The 25,380-nt window shown below is 44.3% G+C and overlaps 8 protein-coding genes across 13 annotated transcripts in view; 5 read left to right on the top strand and 3 right to left on the bottom strand.

Annotated features, from left to right (window-relative positions):
• kay (transcription factor kayak) overlaps positions 1-6,653 on the top strand; it is a 38,404-nt gene extending 31,751 nt beyond the window's left edge. For 3 of the 4 annotated variants that reach the window (XM_020958973.2, XM_020958974.2, XM_020958975.2), the window contains exons 2-3: positions 4,172-4,550; positions 4,619-6,653. In XM_020958973.2, the coding sequence (XP_020814632.2) occupies positions 4,172-4,550; positions 4,619-5,805 (1,566 nt within the window). In that variant the 3' untranslated portion in view covers positions 5,806-6,653. Of the gene's footprint in view, positions 1-630; positions 3,616-4,171; positions 4,551-4,618 lie in introns of those variants that run through there. The other variant, XM_086839444.1, reaches the window with a different exon arrangement.
• Positions 6,654-7,870: 1,217 nt separating this feature from the next.
• On the top strand, positions 7,871-9,055 carry sro (SDR family oxidoreductase shroud). Its single transcript, XM_020958981.2, has 2 exons — positions 7,871-8,022; positions 8,086-9,055. Exons 1-2 carry the CDS (start codon positions 7,907-7,909, stop codon positions 8,987-8,989), a joined length of 1,020 nt encoding a protein of 339 aa, XP_020814640.2. The 5' UTR covers positions 7,871-7,906; the 3' UTR covers positions 8,990-9,055.
• Rnb (BTB/POZ domain-containing protein Rnb) lies at positions 8,974-12,632 on the bottom strand. The gene is made up of 8 exons (XM_020958978.2): positions 12,375-12,632; positions 12,217-12,306; positions 11,552-12,145; positions 11,155-11,493; positions 10,889-11,095; positions 10,283-10,824; positions 10,144-10,219; positions 8,974-10,087 (listed from the first exon to the last, which is right to left on the bottom strand). Exons 1-8 carry the CDS (start codon positions 12,528-12,530, stop codon positions 9,176-9,178), a joined length of 2,916 nt encoding a protein of 971 aa, XP_020814637.2. The 5' UTR covers positions 12,531-12,632; the 3' UTR covers positions 8,974-9,175.
• Positions 12,627-14,657, top strand: LOC110189019 (uncharacterized). The gene is given in 5 exon segments (XM_020958980.2): positions 12,627-12,854; positions 12,918-12,999; positions 13,001-14,179; positions 14,243-14,315; positions 14,378-14,657. Coding segments are annotated over 3 exon segments (963 nt in total). The 5' UTR covers positions 12,627-12,756; the 3' UTR covers positions 13,784-14,179; positions 14,243-14,315; positions 14,378-14,657.
• Positions 13,872-14,581, top strand: LOC147642641 (mitochondrial transcription rescue factor 1). The gene is made up of 3 exons (XM_086839825.1): positions 13,872-14,179; positions 14,243-14,315; positions 14,378-14,581. Exons 1-3 carry the CDS (start codon positions 13,872-13,874, stop codon positions 14,579-14,581), a joined length of 585 nt encoding a protein of 194 aa, XP_086695951.1.
• Nep7 (Neprilysin 7) lies at positions 14,645-17,871 on the bottom strand. Its single transcript, XM_020958979.2, has 2 exons — positions 16,528-17,871; positions 14,645-15,777 (listed from the first exon to the last, which is right to left on the bottom strand). Exons 1-2 carry the CDS (start codon positions 17,668-17,670, stop codon positions 14,767-14,769), a joined length of 2,154 nt encoding a protein of 717 aa, XP_020814638.2. The 5' UTR covers positions 17,671-17,871; the 3' UTR covers positions 14,645-14,766.
• Positions 17,872-18,733: 862 nt separating this feature from the next.
• Positions 18,734-20,841, top strand: LOC110189022 (uncharacterized protein CG4951). 3 transcript variants are annotated; one of them, XM_020958983.2, is made up of 7 exons: positions 18,734-18,863; positions 18,917-19,365; positions 19,491-19,691; positions 19,754-19,837; positions 19,895-20,143; positions 20,224-20,431; positions 20,490-20,841. In XM_020958983.2, exons 1-7 carry the CDS (start codon positions 18,813-18,815, stop codon positions 20,664-20,666), a joined length of 1,419 nt encoding a protein of 472 aa, XP_020814642.2. In that variant the 5' UTR covers positions 18,734-18,812; the 3' UTR covers positions 20,667-20,841. The 3 variants fall into 3 exon arrangements, with proteins under 3 accessions (XP_020814642.2, XP_020814643.2, XP_086695571.1); XM_020958984.2 differs by lacking the exon at positions 19,754-19,837; XM_086839445.1 differs by lacking the exons at positions 20,224-20,431; positions 20,490-20,841 and having other exon boundaries at positions 19,895-20,196.
• Gp93 (heat shock protein 90 Gp93) lies at positions 20,737-24,734 on the bottom strand. Its single transcript, XM_020958982.2, has 5 exons — positions 24,511-24,734; positions 24,326-24,415; positions 24,144-24,226; positions 22,824-24,079; positions 20,737-21,967 (listed from the first exon to the last, which is right to left on the bottom strand). Exons 1-5 carry the CDS (start codon positions 24,548-24,550, stop codon positions 21,073-21,075), a joined length of 2,364 nt encoding a protein of 787 aa, XP_020814641.2. The 5' UTR covers positions 24,551-24,734; the 3' UTR covers positions 20,737-21,072.
• Between the last annotated feature and the right edge of the window lie 646 nt (positions 24,735-25,380).

Here is a 25,380-nt window from a genome sequence, read left to right as displayed (position 1 = left end):
TTTGAATCAATATTTACCAATGTTTTTATATAGAAATTTTTCTATAAACTCAGCCAAAAAATCATTAATTTCAATTCGGAAACCATTCTTATGTTATTATTAGATTTATAAATCTGCGTACTCAATTTTAAATTTCAGTAGATTTATATTTTTGACAGTTTTAACCATGTAACCCCTTATAAAATTTTCAAAATTTCGAGAAATAAATTAATTTTTGTCAAACATAGCTAGATTTATTCGGCTGTTAACGCTGATCAAGAATATATATGGTTTATAGGGTCGGAAATGACTCCTTCACTGCGTTACAAGCTTTTTAGGGGTTTCTTTATATTAATTTGGATAATTTTCCTTATTGCAGTTTATTTTTCCCTGTGATTAAACTAGTGCTTTTTATATTTATTTCAATTTTTCAAAGATTCCCCTTTATTTTGCAATTTCACCCCATTTTTCCCTTAGTGCATTTGTTCATGTTATTGTCACTTTATTATCACTTACTTTGCATACTATATACATATATATACATACATGTGTTCTTCTCAATTGACTGATTCATCGGCTAAATGCGGTTCATGTGCGCGGGGAGCAAGTTCAAAAGGCAAACACGATGAAAGTGGGTTAAAACGAAAGTCAGACCCAGTTCCAGTCCCTTCAAGGTGCTCCAAACACCAAAAAAAAAAAAAAAAATCGCACCGCACAGCGGCTGACTTGAAAGTAAATTCCAAAAAAATAAATACATAAAGAGCGTTTACAAAGAATAAAATCGATTGTTTGCTGTCAATATGGGAATGGCCTTTGGAGATTGGGAAACAAGGCGCCGATAAGATTGTCAAATAAATAACAAAACAATAAAGTAACAGGATAAAGAACTTTACAAAAGTTGTATGCATTAAATATTTAATAATTGTAATTAATAAGAAAATAAGTATAAGAAGTTATTGCAAGTAGGAAATGAGATTAAATAATGAATTATAGGATGGGTAATTCTGAGAACTTATAAGCCTGCGTTTTTGGTTTATAAAATGTTTACTTAGGATACCAAAAATCATAAAAAATTATTCTTAAAATCCTCTTATAAATCAATAACTTTTCCCCCTTTGCAGTTAACTGTTTTGTAATCTGTTGTAACCCACAACAAAGACTTCCAATTAGCGTATTGGCCAACTTTGCTGGCGACGGAAATAAACAAATAAATTCGCGTCGCGACAGGGGGTCTGTGAAAAAAAGCTAGAGAAAAACCGAAAAGAAAAACAGAGGAAAAACTTAGTTAATGTCCCTCACGCACACACCTGTTCGTTGGACATCTGTCTGATTTGACAGTTTTTTTTTGCGCTATAAATATAAGTATTTTTTCGCGAGCGATTCTTAAATGCAAAATGATTCTGCCAAAAAGCAGAGACATTGAGTTGTTATAGCCGTTAATTTATGGCCAAATAAAAGCTTTTCAATGGAAAATGGCAATATCTGAGGCTGAGGCTGGGGTGGAAATAATCGGTAAATCGGAAATAATCTACAGCAGATGTGTGTGTGTGTGTGTCTATATAGTTATGGCTGCTGCGTTACGGAGCTTGGAGCGTGGGCTAGTTTAGTTTGGCCGTGTGGGCAGCGCTCAATTAAGAGCGGACCGCATTTTAAATAATTTGATTTTCCCAGTGGCTGTCTTCTAATTTGAGCAAACAACTCGCGCACGCCCAAAGACAGCTTCTCTCCTATATAAGTTCTCACTCTCTTGGCAGATAAATAATGCGATACGATACACATACTATATCCCGGTGATCTCTCCGATCTCGAGATCGTTGCCAATTTCGCAGTGCCACAGCCTCAGTCGCAAACGAACAACGAACCATCGAAGTTTAGAAAATTTCTAACAATTAAATGCGATCGCGCGCGCGCATTTCCTTTTAGAAACGCGAATCGCAAATCGAAAACGAAAATAAATTTGGAAATTGCAATTGTCGTCTGGTTTTTAGAGCGCGCGTGTGCATTGCCAAAAACGAATTAAATATATATACATATCTGAAACGAGCAAGGAGAAGGAAAAATAAATACAATTCTCTTAAAAAAAAAACAACGACGCACATTTTTATTTTCTTCAGTTCTCAGTTCAGTTGCATGCCGCAGCGGAATCAAAATATATATACTTAACCGCTTACATATATAATTATATATAGCTAAAGATATTTGGGCAAAAGCAAAAGAGCGCCAAGGGAGGAATAATACATCGAGAGGCGTTGCCCGAGGCCAAGGAAAAAAATCCAAAAAATATATATAATATATATATCGAGTCCAAATAAGAGGGGGAAACAAATGAATGCAGCTCGAGTTAAGTAGCCAAAAACTAGAGCAAGGCTCAAGCCCACTCACCGCCAAATCTCTGTAATTATATAATCTGATTTTTGGGAAAATAAAACCGAGAGAGAGAGCAGTGAACTGAACCGATCCGAACCGAACACGTGTCATTAGATTTTAAGCCCCACCGCCAAGCACACGATATATTTATTGCCTTGATTATGAGCGCTTTCGCCGAGTGGTATATACATTTCGATCCTTTGCGAAATCAGCGAACGCTTATCGTGAAGCGTCTGAGACCGCCGGAGAACAAAAGCTACGAAAACTTTAGCAACTAAGCAACTGAGCAAATGAACAACTGAGCAAATGAACAAATGAACAACTGAGAAACTGAACAACCGAACAACGAATATATATATCTACGTCACAAACAACGAACTCTGCTCGCAGCTACACCAATCGAACATTATTTATTATATTATAATAAAAGCCCTAGCAGAAAAATACGAACTTTAAAAAATACTTTATAAAAACACCAAATAAACGAACGAATTTTTCAACAACAACAACAAAAACTGCGACAACAACACCAACAAATACATCAACAACAAGCATAAAGACAAAAAAGGATCATCAACATTTTGTTAGGGAATTTTTTCGAAACTCTTCTTTCTTTCCCTTAAGAAATATTCTTTGTAAATACTCTTTACTAGACTTTAGATTTTTGTTGATATTGCTTAGCTCATATAGAACATATATATATTATTTATCATTGTTGTCCAATTTGTTGTGTTAATATATTTATATAACGAATACTAGTCAGACGCCCAACTGTGCGTATACGCAACGTCACTGCGTATACTTAATATTTAAGCGTAGGAAGAAGAGTAGGTTATTAGGCTAAGAAGAGAGAGAGAAACCCAAATCGAACAAATGATGAAAAATCTCAATGGTAGAACGCATAATAATGCGGGCTACCATCCATATTACCATCAAGCATTGCACTTGGCCCAGCTGCAACATCAGCAGCAGCCGGAGCAGCAGCAATTGTTACGTCAGCAATGGGCACAGCCCACGCAGCAATATCTACTGCAGCAGCAGCAGCAACACCTACTGCAACAGCAGCAGCAACACCTACTGCAGCAACAGCAGCAGCAACAACAGCAGCAGCAGCAGCAGCAACAGCAGCAGCAGCAGCAGCAAGACCAGCAGCAACTTCTACAGCAGCAGCAGCAGCAGCAACACCTACAACAACAAAATAACGATAATTTTGCAATGGACGCAAGTGAAATTGCCAATTTTCTTGCCAGCGAGCTTTTCCCGCAGCAGGTATAAAATAATAACAAAACACAGACAGTAGGCAATATCCGATAATGAAATCGCTATTGAAATTGAAGAAAATTGGGCGCGAAAACAATTGGCAAAGGCGAATACTACAACTAATAATGAAAACGTGGTGTGTGCGTACTTATTCATCGATAAAAATAGCCCCCCAAAAAAAACAACAACAAAGGGGGCAGGCGTAATATAAACAAAGTGATGGATTGGGTCCCCTCTGTTTCTTTGATTTGTTTTTGCCAAAAACCAAAAAGAAACACGCTCCCTAATTCTCAGAAATATGTATTTGAGGTCTTAAAAGGCTTACCATTTGTTTTTTGGCTTTGAATTGTGAATAAAATTTAACTAATTGTGGTAAATGGTAAAGGAGTACTGCTAGGGGTTTATATGTAATGGATTTTTATCTTGTGATAAAGTGATCAACAAACACTCTTTAAATTCTGAATTTTTCAATACACATTCTTTGTAATAAATATTGAAAACCTTCAATACAAAGTAAATAAGTGACATCTTTAACTAACCTTCTTTTTTATATTTTTACTTGCAGCTCGGCACCTTTGATGGCATTCAGAGCGCTCCAACGCTGACAACGCCCACGTTGACGCCCACAACGATGCGCAGCATCGAGGAGAGCTTCTACGAGATGACCAATGATCCGGTGACCGCTCCCTATCAGGCTGGCTTCAAGCCACCGCCACTCGCTCCTCTGGTCAACAATGGAAGCGGAAATGGAAGCGGTAACGGAAGTGGAGTCACTGGAATTCCGACCACCACAGCCACGGCCACCGTGGTGGGCGTGGTTAATCCACTGACTAGCCAGCAGGTTTACGATGTGAGCAGTGTGGTGCAGGGAACCGATTCCGGAGACTCCAATAGCACTTGGGGCGAAGGGCAGAACAACGACGATCAGGACACAGACGAAACTTGTAAGTAATTTAAAAGTTATCTCCATTTTTGCGGCTTACTAACCAGAGCTGTATCTTCCGAATTCCAGCAAGTGCCCACACGGACAGCACCTCGTACCAGAACGGACACATGCCGAGCGGCAGCGGTGCCAATGGTGGCGTCAACAACTTCAGCAATGTCCTGGCAGCAGTGAGCTCCGGTCGCGGATCCTCGGGCTCCAACACGAATACCTCGAACAGTGCCACGCCAGCGCGTCGTGGAGGCGGCCGGAGACCGAATAGATCCGCCAACATGACGCCGGAGGAGGAGGAGAAGCGCCGCATTCGCCGCGAGAGGAACAAGCAGGCGGCGGCACGTTGCCGCAAGAGGCGCGTCGATCAGACCAACGAGCTAACCGAGGAGGTGGAGCAACTGGAGAAGAAGGGCGATCAGCTGCGCAAGGAGATGGAATCGCTGACGGAGGTGAAGAAGCAACTGACCTACTTCCTACAGGCTCATCGTTCCACCTGCAGCAAGGTGCGAGCCGATCTGCTCAGCGTGAATACCTACAACGGGTTGATTGCCCCTGTGGGTCTTCTCAGTGCCGGCAGCTGTGGCAGCGGATCGAGCAGTCATCACAACAACAATAGCAACGATAGCAGCAATGGTACAATCACCGGCATGGACGCCACACTGAACTCCACCGGACGAAGCAACTCGCCGCTGGACCTCAAACCGGTGACCCTGCAAAACGACCTGCTGATGCAAATCAAGGACGAGCCTCTGGATGGCGGCCTGGACTCCAGCTCGAGTCTGGATCAGGACGGACCGCCGCCCAGCAAGCGATTGCCGCCCATGTCCACGCTGATGACGCCGACGGGTGCCTCCACGGGCTCCCTGCAAACGCCCATGTCGGGCACGGCGCCGAGCGGATTTGTTAGTGCCTTCCCAGTGGTCACCACCACCACCAGCAACGGCAGCATGAACAGTCCCACGCTGAATGCCCTCAACAAGGTGCCCAAGGAGCGGCCCAATACGCTGGCCGTGCAGCGACCCTTTGGCAACCACATGCACCTGACGATGGCCAACAACAAGCCCGGCGGTCGCACCGAGATCCAGGGCGTTCCCATTCAAACGCCCTCCACCGGTGTCTTCAACTTTGATTCACTGATGGACGGCGGCACCGGACTGACTCCCGTCTCGGGGCCGCTGGTGCCCAATAGCTCCTCGCAGAACAAGCATCCGCTGGAGCTGCCCACGCCCACCGCCGAGCCGTCAAAGCTGGTCAGCTTATAACCGGAGAGGTTACCAAGTCGAGTCAGGATTAAGTTAAGTTTTATATAACTTGTTGGGAGCCGGTTTCTGAATGTTCAGCTAAGCTCATGACACTCGACTTGACTGTCAGTTAATGTGATCGTTATTATTAACCACTCTTTTGTTAACTGTCAGTTAATCTGTTCGTAAAACTCTAACTGGACATTGGGAAACCGGATAGCCGTAACAATAACAAAAACCAACAAAACATTTTGCTAGTTGTAGGAGATGTTTTCATTTTTGTAATTCGTAATCTGTAATTTGTAATCGTAAAAGTTTTCGTTAACTTTAATGTTTTTTGTATTATTATCTTTATTATGGTTAATTTATGATTTTGCTATGTCTTTTTACATACGCCGAGCCGAGCTACATATGTTATGTACTTGTATTGTGTGCAATTTTCAAACCTTTTCATTAGCGTGTTATATATTTTTTCCAAAAGAATATAGAGATGCGGTTAGATCGTCGGACGATGCTTGATTAATGCCATCGGCATTAATCAGGGATTTGCGAATGATAAGGATTCTAGGGAGTGTAGATTTGGAAGGATGATGCGTTGTGATATTTATTATAAAACGAATACAAAAGATAACAGATAAACGAAAGTAGAAAAAGCTAAACGGGAGATGAGAGCGCAGAGGAGCGTAATGAAAGGAACTAAGCCGGTTTTAAAATTGTACATTTAAACAAATCGCGTAAATATATATATATGTATATATATATATATATGTATATTCAAAATACAAACTAAATACAATGCCTTGAGAGAGAATTAAGAAATGCAAAACACTTTATATATATATAAATAAAAGTATATGTTTAAACCTAAACATTAATCGCGTTGAAGCAGAGTTTTATATTGAGCGAAAGCAAAAGCAAATGTGAAAATGAGATAAATATACTTATTGTACTCTGTAAGCTGCAGTAGAAAACCCAAATATATTTTTACTAAACGCAAAAAATGCGCTATTTTCAAATACCATTTATAAGAAATGACAAAACGCAAAGCAATTATTTAATATGTAATTATGTATGTATGTATTATGCAAAAAAAAAACAGTGAAAATCGATCTGAATAAGCAAAACTCTCGCCATTTTCCACAGTAAATTCTCAATAATTGTCAAAAATCGAAACCGACAGAAACTATATAAATGCACTTAAACGGGCAGAGAAAAAAATCACCAAAATTGACATAAATGAAATCAAATCAAATAAAATAAAATCAAATAAAAATACCGAAAAACCTAAAGACAAAAAAAAAATGTTTTATATTTGTACTGTTAACAAGGAAAAACACCAATTCGCATGACTTGCAAATGGTCTGGCTTATCGTCAGGTAAGCTGAGCAGGTAAATTAAGGTGGACCACTAAGGGATATCATTGTAATGTAATCAATCAATGGGTGTTGTGATTGGTTTTGATCGGTTTAGAAATCAAAAGAATATTTATATTTTGATCTTTTCTGCCATTTCTTTGGAGTTCTTAATATAATATCGAATTTGTTTTTGTTTTAGTTTTGTGTACAAATATAAAAAAAACAAGGAAAAGGTGACTTTTTTGACCAGACATGGCTAAATCGATTCGTCTTTTGATGCTGATCAAGAATATATATGATTTATGAATCGGAAATGCCCTTTTCAGTGTGTTTCCAGCTTCTGACCAATATTATAATACCCTGCAAGGGTATAAGAAATCGGTGTAATTCTCTGGCATAATACTCGAGCCTCGATATTTAAATCGATAAGAACAGTGGACTAAATTCCACTGTATACCATTTAAAAATAAACCTTCTTATAATTATTATTTTTTTCTTTATCCTGATCTGATCTGATCTTATCGGCTCAAAAAACATACAATTTAAGGCTCTACAACATCAGGAATATCCATTCCCTTATCCAGTTGTTGAGGACCAGCCTAAAGGGCAGGTAAACAAGGCTAAGTTCTTTCTTTCCGCTGCAGATAATGGTTACATATATGCATACTGGGAATACATATATTCATTTTCGGGTTTGCCTTATTTTGCATTATTTGAAATCTGGCCGGAGTTCGGCTCTTTGTTTCAGTTACTCGAGAACAGGCGATATGAGCGGCTGTCAGCTACTTCGTGCTCTGGGACGGAGCCTGGGATTGGGCCGGGGCCACCTGAAGGTCGATAGCCGGCACGTGGTGCTCATCACGGGCTGTGACTCGGGATTGGGGTAAGGTATCTGAACTGGAAAAGATTTACGAAGACTAACCGTTCGATCTCTGTATTGAAATAGCCACTCCCTGGCCGTATATTGCCACGATTCGCTTCAGATGACAGTGGTATCCTGCTGCCACAATTTGAAATCGGAAGGCGCCAAATTGCTGCAGGCTCTCAATCCCTCTCAGGATGGACGAAATAGAATGTACACGCTGGAATTGGATCTGCTTGAACCAGACTCCATTAGGCTGGTTCATGGGCAGCTCCGAGAGATACTCTCCCAGGATCCCAACTACCAATTAAATGCCTTGGTAAACAACGCAGGAGTGATGTGCTTCGGAGAGTTCGAGTGGCAGTTGCCGGAGCAGATCGAAACCCAGATCAATTGCAACCTGCTGGGCACCATGAGGTTAACCCGCGAGTTGCTACCACTGCTCCGCCAGCAGCAGGGAAGGATCATCAATGTGACCAGCCACTGCGGCTTGCAAGCCCTGCCCGCTCTGGGACCCTATGCCGCCTCGAAGGCAGCCCTGCGCTTCTGGTCGGACTCACTGCGCGTGGAGCTGCAGCAATACGACATGGAGGTGGTCAATTTTATACCAGGATCCTTTGTTATGGACAGCAACATAGCGGCAAGGCAGCAGCAGCATGCCCAGAAGATGTGGAAGGCCTTCAGTCAGGAGCAACACGCTCTCTACGACTCGTACTTCGAGGCCTTCAATACTTACCTCAAGGTTCTGACCGGCTTCAAACCCCCCAATCGGCTTAGGAACGAGTCACTGCTGGCCAAGTTTCGAGATGCTTTGACCAGATCTCAACCCCTGGCACTATACATCGAGGAACCTTGGCGATATCGACTCTACCGCTGGCTCTTCGCCATCTGTCCCACGCCCCTGGTGGATTGGCTAACCCTGCGCTTCTGCGCCATGCCCACCTACGAGTCCACAAAACAGGCTACGGAGGATTTGGTTGATTCTTAGTTTTATAATTTAAACATTTACATTCACAATTACAATTAGAAATACAATTACATTTTTAGTTTATAATTGTAGCACAGGGAAATACTTGGCTAGGGCTGTGGCTGTGGCGAATATAACGAGCCGTGTCCGGGGAATGGAAAGCGGCCAAGACGATCACAGAACGCAACTGGGATGGTGGTGGCGTGGCTAGTAGCCGGTACTGCGGCAGCGCTCGAACACTGCATCATTGAGCAGCTGAAACCACTCGCTAGCGTAGGTTGAGTCCTCCGCCGCCCGGAACAGCTGCTTTTTCTCCGCAGCCGGCAGTGTGGAGCAGAGATAGTAGCTAATGGCCGTCTCCGTCAGCTCCGAGTGGTAGTTCTTCAGTGCCCACTCGAGCAAACGCAGGCAGTTGTGGGAATCCAGGAACTGGATAAGCCGTTGCTGCAGCACGGCTTCCATCTCGGGTATGATGTACACCCTAGACATCTCGTAGGCTTGCAACAGGGCGGGGTAGTTGGGCTCGGTCGGGTGCCGCTCATGGCAGCTGATTAAATGCAAAAAATACCGCAGGCCTTGGGCTGAGTAGTCCCGAAGCTGGATTTCGCCTTCGTGCCCTTCGCGGAAGCTGCTGTTAAGCATCTTGTTGAACACCTCGCTGGCGTCGCAGAGCAACTGCTTGTTAAAGCCAATGGTCAGCGTGGTGTCGCCCTCCCCATTCACCAGGAATCTCATATCGCAGTTGTCGTGCAGCTCCTTGGTTTCATTAAGCTGTTGGGTACAAATCTCAGCCGTGCTTTCGGCAGGCTCCGCTTCGGGCAAAACTATGCCCAGGGTGAAGCGCGCCATTGAAGTGACGGCATCTGATGCCTCATCTGCATACTGATCTTCGCTCTTTATGCGCAGCAGCAGATCGAAGAGCAGCGTAAGAGCATTACCGTCGTACAGGAATTGGTAGAGCAGCCGATGGCTCCTGATGATGTAGGCCACCGAGATGGCGGCTCGCTGCTGGGCCTTTATATCATCGCAGCGGAGAAGTCGCACCAGCTCCTCCTTGCCATAGTTGGACTCGCCCACATTGGTGAGTGTCTCCAGAAAGGCAAAGCCATCCTTGCGCATCTAAAAAGGGATTAAAAGTTAAAATCATGGAATAGAAAGTGTTAAGGCAGACTTACCTCCTCCACCTTGGTTAGCTGATACAGCTGATGCACAACACCATGCTTAATGATTTGCGCAAAGAACTGGCTCTCCCTAGAATTATGAAATTAATTAATTAAAATCAACTGAAATCTTTAAATTAACACTTCAACTCACAGTAGTATGTTTGTCAGAGCATTGGCAAAGTTATTGTTGGCCCCAAACAAGTTGATGGCTCTTATAAGCGTATCCAGCGTCTCAGGCTTTCCCAGCTCCATCCGCTTGTTCACCATCAGCGTTATCCTATAAATCAGATTCTCTATAATGTCAATTGTGTCGCCTGCCTGGTTCCGAAACTGGGCTAGCTTGGGCGGCACATCCATGCTGAGCTCCTCGAGATCTTCTTTGTCCGACAGTGTGTCATCGATGGATTCGCTGCCCTCATCAATTAGCTTTAATATATCTAAAACGTTTGAGGCCTGGGCTCTATTGTTGGCTATGCGTCTGTCTTTCGTGTCCCCATTATTCGCACTGTCGTCTTCATCGTCATCATCGTCACTACAAGCTGGTGAATAGTTGTCATCGTCGTCGTTGGTCAGCAGATCCTTGCAAATCGGCGACATGCTGCGCGAACTACAGGGACTGGTTGTGCGATAGGACCTGGGCGAACTGCTCGGAGAGTCAAAGTCCGAGTTGATGGTGTCGTGAGTCCTTGAGAACTATTGTGAGGGAAAGATTTCATATACGTTTGTTAATTGCTAATATATATAAGGGACTACCTACCTTCGTTAGCGTCTCTGGCGTTGTAGGATCTGTCAGCTTACGTTTTTTTCCACTCTGCAGTCGCTCTTCTCGGCGACGTTTGTGATGCTCGTCGTCGCTGGTCAGATAATCGTTCAGTTCCCTGACAAGCATGGGCACCAGGCCCTCACAGAGCAAGAGTTCCATGCTCAAATTGTCATATTGAAAGTTGTTGAGGATGTGGAAAAGCTGTTGTTGGTTTAAAGACGAATTATTATATGTAAAAAGAAAGTTAAGTGACATATTACCGATGAACGCTCGCTCTGAGAGTTCGAGTCCCGTATCATGGCCACCAGCTTGCGCAGAGCTCCGCATCGCCGGATCTTGGAGCGACTGCATGCATCCGTTGATAGCGTGGATATGATGTTGATGCAGTGCCTGCACTCGCTTTCATTCAACGGCTTCACCATATTGACTGCCATGAGCATCTCGCAGGCAGCCACAATGGCATCCGCTGTGCTTAGCATGTAGAAGGCGCACGGATCCTTGCAAAAGTTTGACAAGATCTTCAAGGCCGAGGCTCGCTGTTCGCCATCCTCCTTGACAAAGCATACAATCGAGGCCAGTGAGGTGTTCCTTGAAATGGACTAATAAAATAAGGATATTGAAAACTATTTGTGAAGATAAATAAAGTTAAGAACCTACCTCCCAGGCTTTCATTCCAATCTGCTGAGCTGAGATCAGGACGAGACACTTTAAAATCTCCAGAGCCAACTCCACGGCTTCATCATTCTGTTTGGGCAGCGCGTAGTCGCAGTTCCGCGTGAAGTTCTTCAGCATCTGGTAGTCGAAGATGTCGCTCCGCACTCCCTCCAGGTTGCGGGCCACCTCCTCGAAGTACTTTTCGCGGTGCTGGTTCCGCTTGAGGCCAATTAGCGTGGATACCTCTATGTCTGGAAGCGGTTCTTTGGGTGTCTCATTGTTCTTCATTACGGCCACGAAGATGTTCATCAGCTGAAGGAAACCGTTGGACACGAGAAAGTGCTTGAGGAATTGGCTGCTAACCAGCAGGAAGCGACACACCCGAAAGGCCATGATGCGGGTCTGCACAGCACTGGTGGACTCGATAATGTGACAGATGGCTGGAGCAATAGCGGCATAATGAACATTCAAATATTGAGCTGCCTTTTTGCTCTTGGCCAGATTCCCGAGCATCCGGCAGGCGCGGCACTGAATCACTGGATTAGGTATGGTCTTTAGGATTGTTACTAGCGGTGAGATCACCTTGCATTCGACAGCCTATAGGTGGAATATAGTTTTAAGATGTGATAAATCTGTAATTAATACTCTTAACAAAGTAAAAGATTCACCTCAATGCAGGCCTGCTCGTCCGTACAGCAGTTTCCCAATATGCTCAGAACCACCTCCATTATCTTCTCGTTCTTGGTTATCAGGCGAACCTGGAAAAGACATTTTATCACCATTATCATACGATTTCAAACTCCAAAACATCGTCCATTTCTCCTACCATGATGGGAACGCCACCAGCAGTACGGAATAAAACGATGCCATTTTTGTCCTTCACCAGGTCCATGCGCAGCTTAACCAGGCATTTGTATATAACCGTTCGATCCGTGGAGGTCCTGAGGACTTCTAGCATGCCCCCAACTCGAACTTCGTCCATTTCTTTTTATAAAATTTTTGTTTTATTTAGAGGTGGAGAATCTTCTCCAAATTGGGGCTGTCCGAATTTTTAGCATTATAATAGGAAATGCCGGCGGTCACACTGATGTTTTCTGATTGGGGGAATATTTGAATTGGCGCGTAACGGTCACACTGGTCAAAAACAAAACACATTTTCTGCATATTGCTGGAAATTAATTAGTAAACTATACATTGTATAGTATACAATGAGTTTGGCCGCCATTAAAGAAAGAGAAGCCAAGGGCAAGAAGAAAGTGCTGCCGAAGTTGCGCACAGTCCTGGCGAATCCGTACAAGCAACACAGGTGAGGCAATCGAAAAAATAGAACTTGAATCAACAGGTAAAACAACAATGCATCCATTTACAGCCCGGTTTTGAAGGATGATGAAGTGCTGGAGTTCCGCAAGATATTAGAAAAGGCAAAGAAAAGAAGCGCGGAGGCTGACATAGTCCTTTGCCACTCGCCATGGCATACACCTTGGGCTGGAGAGCTCCCTGCGAGCCGTCAACTCCCAGCGCTTCTCCTGTTTGCTAATTTCCTTGAGTCTCCGCCCGGCGCATCTCATCCGCCTAATAGCCACCAGTGCATCCGTCAAGGTGCCCACGGCGCCCATATACGCCCAGCCCAAGTTGGAGGAGCTTACCCAAGAGATTTTTGGGGTAAGATCCCTATGCTTGGCTCTACCTCTAGACCTGAAAGGTATAAGCGAGGACTTGGAGCAGTGGGTTCTGGCCCGGAGGCGTTCGGTTCCGGCAAAAAGTATAACTTCCATTGCCCTCAAATCTCGACGGAAGCGCAGGGAGAAAGCGACAATTCTCCAACCATCTTCTGAGGAAAAAAAGCGTCCAAAATCATTTGCAATCCCAGCTGCACCGGAAAAGGATTGGGGCGGCGACTTTATTTCCTGCTCTTCTGATAAGGCGTCCATAAAACTGGACCAAGTGGATGTCCATGTGGAGACCCAACAACTGGGCGCCGCACTCAGCCATTTGGCCATGAAAGCCAAAAGTGAAATGGCCAAAGCTGAACAAAAACCTGAGAAAAGGGAGAAATTGCCGAGCGTAGAACCTATGGATGTGGAAACTGAAGTGGTCGTTGATGAGGATGACTTTTTGCCGAGTAACCTGCAAACCTATCGCCCCCTCACTGTCCACCAGATCCGTCCGAATCCCGACAAGAAACCTAAAAAGAAAAGAAACAAAAAGCAGCCGCCAAGCAAATCGTCGCAATAGTTGGCAACGCGGCCACGCATCAGCTGTAGATTGTAGGTTATGTTTCAAAAGTGTTATCGTAATTTTTAAGGTGCCCGCACAAAAAAAAATGCTCCGAAGTTTACGGCAAATATCCAGACTAGGAAGATGCTTGAAGACACCACTGCCGGCCAGCAGTCTGCTTAAACCATCCGCCGAATCCCCAGCTATCGTCGCCAGACTGCAAGCGCCGCTCCACACCAGCGGTCCGGCGTGGAAATACGACAAGAAATCTTCGAGAGCGGCGGATGATTTGGATAGCGACGATGAGGACGATGAGGATTTCAAGGATGAGCGGGATTCAAAGGTGGTCAAGACCAAGGTGAACTCGCTGCGAGCGGATCTCCTGCTGAAGGCTGGTCTCGGAATGGCCAGAAAGTAAGTACCTTCCGGAACACGAAGTAAATATATGTCCTAACTTTTTATAAATCCTTTTTCCAGCAAGGTCGAGCTGAATTTTTACGAGAGCAAGATCCGCGTCAACGGCAAAAAGCTGCAAAAAAAGAGTGCACAGGTAAGCAGTCCAGTTACCAGATGGGACAGCTCGCTAACTGCTCATCCTCTCTTTTTCTCTAGCTTGAAATAGGTGATGAAATCGACGTGATAAGGGGCTTTAGTCAAGCGAATCCCTCCCACCTTGTGGTGGCCCGCGTCTCAATCCTTTCCGCCAGCGAACGCGAGGAGGGACTTAGCGTGCATTTGCGGCGCTACAAGTCATTGCTGGTCGAGAATTATCGCGGCGCAAACGCCTTTAAATCTTCGGAACATGTGGCTCACTAAGCTCGCTCTAGTACTGAACAGGTGCCCCATCTGATTAATTGTATAATTAGAAATATATTCAAATTGTTAATGATCATTTTATATTTCTTTATTGATTGTTTTCGATTATATTAGTAATGCTTAAGTTATACATGTAACTGTCCACCACCAGATTTTTATCTATGAATCTACCCATCCAGAATTCGTTACCAAATGCGACAAGTGTCTGACTTTGGATGCATAGGACTTCCAAGAGGACAATTGTATACTTCGGCAAATGCCTCGATGTTTGACACGGCGCCCAAAACTCTGTATTTATCGATTGTGTGCTCATTCTTCAGTTCCTCCCAGTAATGCTCCACCTCGTATGCGGAACACCATAGCTGTGCGAATCCGAGGAAAAAGAGCTGTTCAGGAGAGAGATCCAGACCAGGCATCTGCTCACTGCGTGGCGCCAACGTCTCGTTATTCTCTCGATTCGTTAACTGAATCTGCTTCATGTGGCTCCGGTAGGCGGCTAGTGACTCCCGTAATCCGCCACTGTCCGCGATGTTTTCGTCCTGAGTTTCATTGCCGTCGACCGTGCGATTGATTTCTGGTATCAAATATTTGCTGAAGTGCTCCACATAGCACTTAGCCCGCTCCGCAAACACGGCCTCGGACTTCTTGGACCACCACTGTCGGTGCTCGCCATGACCGTCGTATGTGGATCCCAATGTATCGAAGCCATGCGTCAGCTCGTGACCCACCAGGTAACCCAAGGTACCAAACTTCAACGAATTCGGCCAGGATCGGTGAAAAGCGGGCGGATTCAGGATCCCGGCCATCACGTACATGGAGTTATCCAGGTTGTAATAGAAGGCATTAACCTGCATCGCTAGCATCAGCTCAAGTGGCTTTGTGTCGTGGGGCATCTCCTCGGAATGCAGACCATTGTAGCGGCGCTGACGGGTGGCCATCTCTCGAATGTTGATCATGCTCTTGGCAAAGCTGCTCTCGCCTAACTCTAGACTGGCGATTTGTCGGATCAGGTTCTCGGTGACTTCCTGATTTTTTAATCTCCCGATCACTGGCATCATAGTGGACTCCTTATCCAGCGCCGCCTGTCGCGTCTCCGAGTCCAGCCACTCGACATTCTCCAATGTTTGACGCAAGCTCTTCCGCAGCTCTTTTACCATGTTGGAAATCTCAAAAAGTGTGTCATCGCTGAAGTGCTCCTGTAAAGAGAAATAGAACTTTTAATATTTTCATACTATATTTTATTTTCTTGTAATATCTATATCTATATATTTTAATGAGAAGTTGAATTTGTTAGTTTGACTAGGCACCAATGCACTTCGAACACAGTCAGTGAATGGAAACCTTAGACGTGAGCTACAATAATGTGCTGCAAACTTGATATTTTAATATTCGTTTTTAAAGCATTTTAATTGCAAAAAAAGGCATTACGCAAGATACATAGGGAGTAGAGACTGTTTTCAAATTCCTCAAAAACCAATAATTTTTTTTTTTTAATTGTTAGTTTATCTGCTTGCTTTGTATAATTATACAAAGTTGAGCAATGCTAAAATTTAACAATTTTAACATAAATTTAAGAAAACAGATATGAATACTGTTTGTTAAATACAATTTAATTGTTTAATACAATTTTAAATTGAAAAAAATGTTTGTTTTCTAAAATTTAAATTTACGTATGCAGATTTATTAATCTTAGAAAAACTAGCATAAGAATGGTTTCCGAATTGAAATTAATAATTTTTCTGGCTTAGTTATGAGTTTTAAAACTTTGTTTTTCGGGAAAAAAAAGTTATATACAAATATCAATTCAGAGAATGCAAATATTTTAAACTTAACTATGATACATTCCTAATTTGATTCCATAATTCGATTGCAAACTACAAGTTTATATTAACTTCGGCTTTCCAAAGTTAGATTCCTTTCTTGATCATGCTTTACTTTCGACTCACCGCCATATACAGCTCGCTGAAGAGGTGACTCATTGAGAATTGGACTATTAGTAGACAGTAATCCTTCTGGTCCTTGGAGTCCTTAAGCTTGGCATCCATGCGATACAGGAGCTGCATGGCCAAATAGTTGGCCACCGCTTCCTGGTGCCTGGCACACACTTTGTCCAGCTCCACATAGTAGTAGTCACAAGACCCACTATTGTAGGTTCCGTTACTAAAGTCCATCCCATTCCAGGCAATCTCATAGAAGCTCTTCCAATGGGGATATGGAGGTATCTCATTATCGGCAGAAAACTGCTCACACTTTTCGGTATCACTATCAAATTTGTCTGCAATGATAAGTACCTCACGCCAAAAGTCAAACACGCCGGCGATGACGGAAGTGATATTGTCCTCCGGAAGCTTATAGGACTCGAGGTAACCGCGCATTCGCTGCTCATTCAGCACGTAGGCTCGGGATGTGACATTGGCAACGTTTTCCGTCTTGACAATGTGGTCAAAGCCCAGCTCCGGCACTTTGAAATACGGCTCAAAAGGGTATTGCGGTAGGATATGCTCGTCGATCAGGCCGTTAGCCCCGTAGTTGGTGAGCTGAGAGCTCATGTTGAACCAGCTAAAGCTGGAGGCGTTCCACGCGTCGCCGTCGACGGCGGGAAAACCACCCAGCGACCTGATAAGCGATAGATAAGCGGGATCGGCAGCTGGCAGCGGATGGACCACTGCCGCGAGACAATCGTTATAGAATCGTTGTACAACTAGCAACTCGGCGGACACATTGAGCTTCTCCGCCAGCTCCGTCCTGGTGAGAAGCTCCTCTGTCGCATCATTAAGCGTGTAGACGATGTCCAGGAGGTTACTCCTTCTGTGGGGAGATTGGTGATCCGGACGCACGTTTTTCCAATTACCGCAGGCGTACTCATAGAAATCATCGCATGGAGACACGCTGACGTTGATGTAGGACTTCATTTTTTCCCCGTAGGATCGTAGATACGCTGCGGTGTCATCTGTAATCACATTCTCACTATCCGACCCATCCTGGGAGTTCGTCACGCTTCTCGCTTTGGACGTCAAAAAAAATACGCAGATCAGGACGTAAATAAGACGCCACGGATTCGAGATTAAAAACATATTGCCCCGATTCATAAACTAATCGGAACAGGCACACAGTAAGTATATATATTTAAGTAGTAATCACTGATCGTCCCGGATTATTTGAATGAACATCCGCTAAACTAACAACTCGACTGTTTTATTCAGGCCGCGATTGAGAACTGAGCTGTCTCCGGAGCCCGGAACGCAGTCTCTACGAACCGAGCTGACTGAGATTGCGGATTGGCGAATAATGGGCTCTGGCTCTCTTCTCTCCCAATACTTGACCTAAGCCACGCGCAGACGTTGATAAGGATTTGTAAGTTTTTTAACTAATACACATTCATTGATTACTGGACCATTCATTCAGGTTCTGACTGATTGCCTCAAATTCCCCAAATATATACGATTTTTCATATAAATTTAAATTAATGTTAAATCTTATAAAATGCAAAGTTTCTCCGTCGTAAATAATAAAGTGATTCCCCGCATTGCCGTTGTTCAACTCTCGCGTCAATTGTAATTTTTGCAAGCTTTACTTATCAGAATTCCAGAAAACACCCCTTATTTTAGTCAGTTCAAAGTATATTTACAATGTAAACATTATGTGTATTTATATTAATTTGTTATTAGCTTGAATTGCAGTGAAAAAGTAATTTTCGAACCTATAAACTATATAGATTCTTGATCAAAATATACAGAAAAGAAATTTTCCGAAATGTCTCTAAATCAATACTCCGCTTGTATGATCTCTTGTGAGCACATCTTTAGGGATGAGATAGAACATAGTCCAATTTAACCAAGTCGGGTGAGTAATTGGAAAGGAATTCTGGCACAAAATAATTGATTTAATTCAAAATGCCAAACACTTTCACCACAAAAAACAGCTGTCAAAATGCAGTTTTAATTGATCTGCTCTGTCTGCCAGAATAAGAATGGACAAAAAGGCAAAATAATTGCTTTTCACATACGATTGCACTATAGGGTCAAGGGATTATCTTTTTTTCCAGCTACTAATATATAAACACAGAAATATTTATACAATTTTAATCTACGGTTTGAATTTGAATTGTTTTCGCGCTCTCCAGTATTTTGGATTTTTTAGGAGTTTCTTGAATGTTTGAGATTTTTCAGGGGTCAGGAGTGTGGCAACACTATTTTGCAGCTTCTTTTTTGTTGAAAGCAATTTAGTCGAAATGTCACTTTCCGCCACTGGGGATTGCCAATTATTGGCGCAAATATATAATGTAAGCCATCAAAATCGACGAAACGGATGTTGCCTAACCTACTCCCATTCCAGTACAAGGGACACCGCGTCGCCTGCAGCGTCAAAGTGCTGCCGACACCTGTGACCCATTTTGAGCGCGAAGCCACGAATGACTACCACTGGATGACCGCTGCCCGCTGGACCAGGATTGAGGTCGCTTTGTGGCGCATTTTTGAGAATCTAGCCGACTGGGCGGACGCCAAGAAGCTGCGTGGCGAGCTGCTGATCGACCACATAAACGTACGGTTCCAGGCCACCGAGAAACCGCGTTCTGGGACAAGAAGCATTTTGGCCGGGGCCGAACTGGCGCCAGAGGATCTCAGCCTCGACATCCAGCTGCAGTACATGACAGTCGAGGACACCACAATTGTGGGCATGCACACAACTAAGCGCAAAATTGCCACGGAGGCAGAGACCAACGGCACCGTCAAGATCATTAGCCCCAGCAAACCCCCAGGTTCTGGAGCTAAGCCAATAACTGGGTAGGGGAGACGCACTTACAAAAGAACCTACATTATTATTTTAGATTAGTTAGTTAAGGGTAATTCTATGGGCTGCAACACTGCGTAATTCACGATCGTAGCTACAGTAACTATTTTGTCTTTAGTAAACAAGAAAAGCCGTCACACACAAAACCGAAACACATAGATGCCGACGATGAGGAAGATGATGACTCGCCAGCGACCTCACGAAGCCAATCCACCACCAAAATCAAACGTGGACGCAGATCCATTTCCCAGGGTGGCGTCGTGCAAGAAGAAAATTCCCTAAGCAATGGAAAAAGAAGCTCCACGAGCACATCAGAAAGGTATGTACCAATGCAGTTAGATGTTAGTTGGAGGTGTTTTTCTACATTCACAGAAATTCTAGAGCTAGCTCCGTCGAGACCAAGGCCGCTCGTCGCTCCGGTCGATCTCCAATTCGTCCGAGTCGTTTTAACAATTTCGTTTTGAGGTACACTGCAAAAAATAAGCTATAAAAGCAAATCATTAACTCGGTTTTTCTTTGCAGCGACACACAGCAGAAGAAGAGCAAGTTGGGGAAAACGGGGGGTGTGAAATCAAAGAAGTCATCTCCAGTCAAGAAACAGAAAGGAAAGCCGACAACTTTATCACCAGCCAAGGCAGCGAAGGAGAAATCTCTGACGCCAACACCAGCCGAGGCACTCAGGGTAGAGCAGATAGATGGGGCTCGCTTAGATGCGCTGCAGCGGCTGGACAGCATGCTGGCCATAACCAAGCCGCCTGAAGTTCCGATTTTGTAAGTGGTTAGTGTATATAAACGGTAATAAAGTCTCACGAAATTGCCTTCAACCGTCTGCGGTCTTTAAATTGTCTCAGGCTCTTGGAAAACATGAGCGAAGCTGATGTCCTGTCGTCTTTCGAGCGCTATAGAAGCGACTTTGATAAGCTGTTTACGGAGCGAAAGAACAAGTCGCACACACATAGTTATATGCAGGTTAGCCACATGGACGTCATGGACATATTAAACGCAGGTATTCGTAATAAGATGATGAAAAAACTGGCGGAAACCTATAGCAACAAAAGCGTAAGTAAAGTGCACGGTAGTGTTCTGCATCGAATTTCTGACTCCTGATCATCATTAGAGCCACACGTCCCTCATCATAAATGGGCTGCTGCCGCTCTGGATAGTACTGATCTTTACAGACACGTACAAGCTATCGCATGAGGATGCCATACGTCAGATAAAGGACCAGTTGAGGTGGAGCTCTTACCTGAAGGCTCTGAACAACGATCCATTGAGCTCTGACCTGGAAATGTGATGTCTTTGGTCGGTATATCAACCAATACTCTCTTTAATTTATGCTAATTGATACAAAAAAAACAGACTTGTTATAAATTCATGTTTGTCTTTATTCATTTAATTATTTTGGAATCGATTCTGTATTACGCATTACATCATATAAATACATGCAAGCATTTGCCTTAAAAAACAAAGGAAAGCCGAATGTTCCAAGTGTGTGTTGTTGTCGTGTAATGGAGTGCTCTCTGGACGACTGACGGCGGTTACGACGGTACGGCGAAGGATTACGAAATTGCTTTACTTAGAATCTAGAGAGTAATGAATATGAAACGGCCGCCAGGTGGTTCAACGTTGAACTCAGTCTAACCTCCACACTCCTATGTACAATCTATGTGGGCTGTTATGAGGTGTGCTGCTGCTTTTGCTTACAGCTCGTCGTGCTGCTCCTCCTCCTCATCGTCGGGGTTGGTGCTCTCCTCGCTCGCGGACTTGTTGTCCTCGGCATCGTCCTCCTCGTCCTCATCGAATTCGACCTGTTCGTTTTGGTCAACACCCAAAGTCTGACGCATCATCTGCTCAATACTGTCGGCGAACTGGGCTGTCTCCTGAAGCATGTATCCAGATCGCAGAGTTGCGGTGCGGAACATCATCACGGCCATGTTCTTGGCGGTGTCGTCAGCCTCATCAGCCTCCACGCGGCGCAGCAGCTCGCGCATCAGAGGATGCCTGGGGTTAATCTCCAAAGTCTTTTTCTGGTTGAGGTAGTAGGTACGCTGAGGATCGTCGGACTTTTGGTGGGCGTTGGACATGGCCAGGCGTTCCATGTTACCGGTCCAGCCGAAAACACCAGCCACCAGAGCACAAGGCGAGTTGCTCAGACGCTCCGAAACCTGGGCCTTAGCGATCTGATCCTTCAGGGCCACATCGTTCAACCACTTGACTAGCGGCTCGAAGCTGCTCTGCAGTGCCTCGAAGTTCTTCTTGCTCTTCTCGGACTCGTTCAGCTTGAATCCCTCCTTGGCCACGTTCTGGAACTTCTTGCCATCGAACTCGGGCAGGGCAGAAATGCAGTACTCATCGACAGCCTCAACCAGATACAGAACCTCGTAGCCCTTGCTCAGCAGACGCTCAACGAACGGCGACTTCTCGACCTCAGCGCGGTTGGAGCCGGCAATGTAGTAGATGTGTTCCTGCTTCGACTTCATGCGCTCCACATATTCAGCCAACGAGGTAACTCCCTTGCCGTTGGAGGTCTGGAAACGAAGAAGCTTGGCCAGACGCGATCGGTTGCTGGGATCTTCCATCACGCCCAGTTTGATGCTGAAATGAGGAAAGGTTTAAGAAATTAAATTAATTAATATCAAAGCGACTACTTAAGCTACTTAAAAGATAGGATGTTATATTTCCTGACAAATTTTAGTCTTATAAATATGTAAAGTTTAAGGATTAAGTTACAGTTTAGTCTAATTTCGTATGAAAAAAAGGCAATAAAATAAAAAAGAAAAAAACTATTAGATTCGGTGGAGGGCATACGAAATTAAATTATTTACATTTTCAGAGAACTAAGAACTGATAAACCTAGTTTATTTAGAAATTATCGTTCTTTGGAAATGTATTCTTATCAGCTCTAAACAAGAAAGATGAATCACAAGCTCTGAGCTACTGATTAGCATAAGATTCCACCTTCGATTCTTCGTATACCCTTGCACAGAGTTTTTTAATTTTAGTCACCGAAGGAGTCATTTCCGACCCTATAAGTCCATTTTCTTATATTCATATATTCTTGATCAGCATTAACAGGAAAATCGATCTAGCCATGTCCGGATGAAAAATATAATGTTCAAAATTTACCCAAATTTTAAAAATTTGATAAAGGGTTACATTATTCAAATTCTAAAAAAATTGCACTTTTAGAATTGTAAATTATGCAGATTTGTTAGCACTAAAAAAAACTAGCATAGGAAAGTTTTCCGAATTGAAATTAAGGCTTCTTTGAATTAGTTATGGGATTTTTAACTTTGATTTGTGGACAAAATTAGCATATAAATATATCAATAAATATCGATTTCAAGAAAGATTTTCTAGGGGTTCATAAATTTTGTAGATCACTTAAATTTTAGCTAAAATATGTTCAGATTCAAAAGGTTCTATAAGATGGATATGGGATATTACTCACTTGGTGGAGAACTCCTTCCAGAACTTCTCGTAGGCCTCCTTGTCGATCTTCTTGAGCATGTCGAGCACCTTGCGCACCAGCTTCTTCTTGATCACCTTGATTAGTTTGTGCTGCTGGAGGGTCTCGCGGGAAACGTTCAGGGGCAGATCGTCAGAGTCGACCACGCCGCGAATGAAGCTCAGGTAGTTGGGCATCATGTCATTAAACTCGTCGGTGATGAAGACACGACGCACGTACAGCTTGATGTTGTCAGAGTTGGTTCCATAGCGGTTGAAGGACTCGGAGGGCTGAATCTTGGGCACATAGAGCAAACTCTTGAAGGTAACCTCGCCCTCGGCGATGAAGTGCGTCTGGGTCAGGGGCTCGCTGGAGTCCTTGGTCAGGCTCTTGTAAAAGCTGGTGTACTCGTTCTCAGTCACGTCGGCGGGCTTGCGGGTCCAAATGGGCTTACTGTCGTTGATCAACAGCCAATCCCAGGTGGTCTTCGAAACCTTCTTGGTCTTGGGCTTGTCATCGTCGGCGGCTTCCTCGACCTTGGCATCCTCGTCCTCCACATCGTCCTCGGTCTTCTCCGGCTTGGCCTCCTCCTCCACGGGGACCTCCTCGTCGACGGTTTTGCTGGACCACATTAGGATGGGGAAGTTGATGAACTGCGAGTACTTGCGGATCAGTTCGCGGACGGTCTCCTCCTCGAGGAAGTCCTGGGCCTCATCCTTCAGGTAGAGCGAGATCACGGATCCTCGCTTTAGGGTGTCGCCGCGGGGATCCTCTGTGATGCTGAAGCTGTTGGCATCCGACTCCCAGATGTACTGCTTGTCGTCGTTGTGCTTGGTGGTCACCACCACGCGATCAGCCACCAGGAAGGCGGAGTAGAAGCCCACACCGAACTGACCAATCATGTCGTTGAGATCTGTACCCTCTGCCTTGCTGGGATCCTGCATCTTGGCCAGAAAATCGGCGGTGCCCGACTTGGCAATTGTGCCCAGATTGTTGATCAAATCCTGATGGGTCATACCGACGCCCGAGTCCATGATGTGCAGTGCCTTGTTCTCCTTGTCGGCCTTGATGCGGATGTGCAGCTCGGGATTCGTCTCCTGAGCCTTGGGATCGGTAAGAGCCAGCAGACGGATCTTGTCAATGGCATCGGAGGCATTCGAGATTAACTCACGGAGGAAGATCTCCTTGTTGCGGTATAGCGAGTTAATGATCAGCTTCATCATTCGATTGACCTCCGTCTGGAAGGTGAACTTCTCGGCCTGCAGAAGACAAAGAGGTTCAAAGTCATACGTGTACTTAGGGAACAACCGAGAAGACACCCACCTTTTCGCGCAGTTCCTTCAGTTGCGCCACGTTCAAGCCATCGAGTTGAATAGCCTCCTCCTCACGCTTCAGAGCTTCGGCGTCTGTGGGATTACCATAGATAAGGGGCGTTAATAGCCACTGGGTAGCGTACGCTGACGTGTACCAAAAAATTAGCACAACTCGCCGGGGGCGTTACTTACCTGTGCGAGAGCCCTGCTTAAAGGATCCCAGGTCCAGATCAATGGTCTCCGTGCTGGCCTCATCCTCAGCAGCCGCGATTTGGTTCACACCTGCCGGCACGCAAGAACAAGACATGAATTAATTAGGTTAAAACACCGGCATGGCGGACCGGGGAGGGCGTTCTTTGCGGCGTGGCAAAACGTACCTGCTAAAAGCAATAGCCCCAGCAGCAGATAATACTTCATGATTACGATCCACTCTTTTCGAGGACGAGATACGAGTTACTCCCGGTGAAAGGCCACGTCACGAAAACCCAATGTAATAAATTATTCGCACCGAACGAATTTATATTTTTTATAATGACGCAGACGCAGCTCCGACTGCTTAAATACCAATCAGTGTGACCCAAACGGAGAAAAATACTACCGTAGGGTGGATTTCCGCTTCCACGACAGCCGGGCACACTGCTGCCTTAACTAACAGAACGTCTAGAAAATCATTTTACACCTTTACAGATACATTGGGTTGAATTCTCGTTTTTGGGGTCGAACTCTCATGTTGAATGTAAAATGCTTAACTTATCCGCTCCCTTTTCACTCGATGGGTGTCGGGTTGATGTTGATTAACAGACCTCTCTCGGGTGCTGTCGGGAATACATGAACACAGACCTGCTCTAATTTACAGAATTCTATCTGTTGCCTGCAAATTACCCAAATTGCAGAAAAATAAAGCCGATGGACGGATATCAGCTTTCATCACAGACGGGTAAACACAGAGTGGTGCCAACAGAGCTTTTTTCTGGATGCTATTATTTGAAAATTAGTGTGCTAAACTTCCGTGAAGGCGCCACTGCATGCGTAAAAAGAAGTAAGGTGCTCATGTCGAAAATGTTGTGCTTTTCAATCCATTTACATATAGTTTTTTAAAATTATAATAAAAAAATAAAATTAAAAAAATGGGAAATTTCTGAACATTTTTTTCGGCCGGATAAAGCTGAAAAGATTCGCCTGTTGATGCTGATCAAGAATATATATGGTTTATAGAGTCGGAAATGACTCCTTCACTGCGTTTTAAT

This window comes from Drosophila serrata, unplaced genomic scaffold (assembly GCF_035046125.1).
Source record: "Drosophila serrata isolate PLE 108 unplaced genomic scaffold, ASM3504612v1 contig_376, whole genome shotgun sequence".
Taxonomy (NCBI): domain Eukaryota; kingdom Metazoa; phylum Arthropoda; class Insecta; order Diptera; family Drosophilidae; genus Drosophila; species Drosophila serrata.
This window is presented reverse-complemented; position numbering and strand designations above follow the sequence as displayed.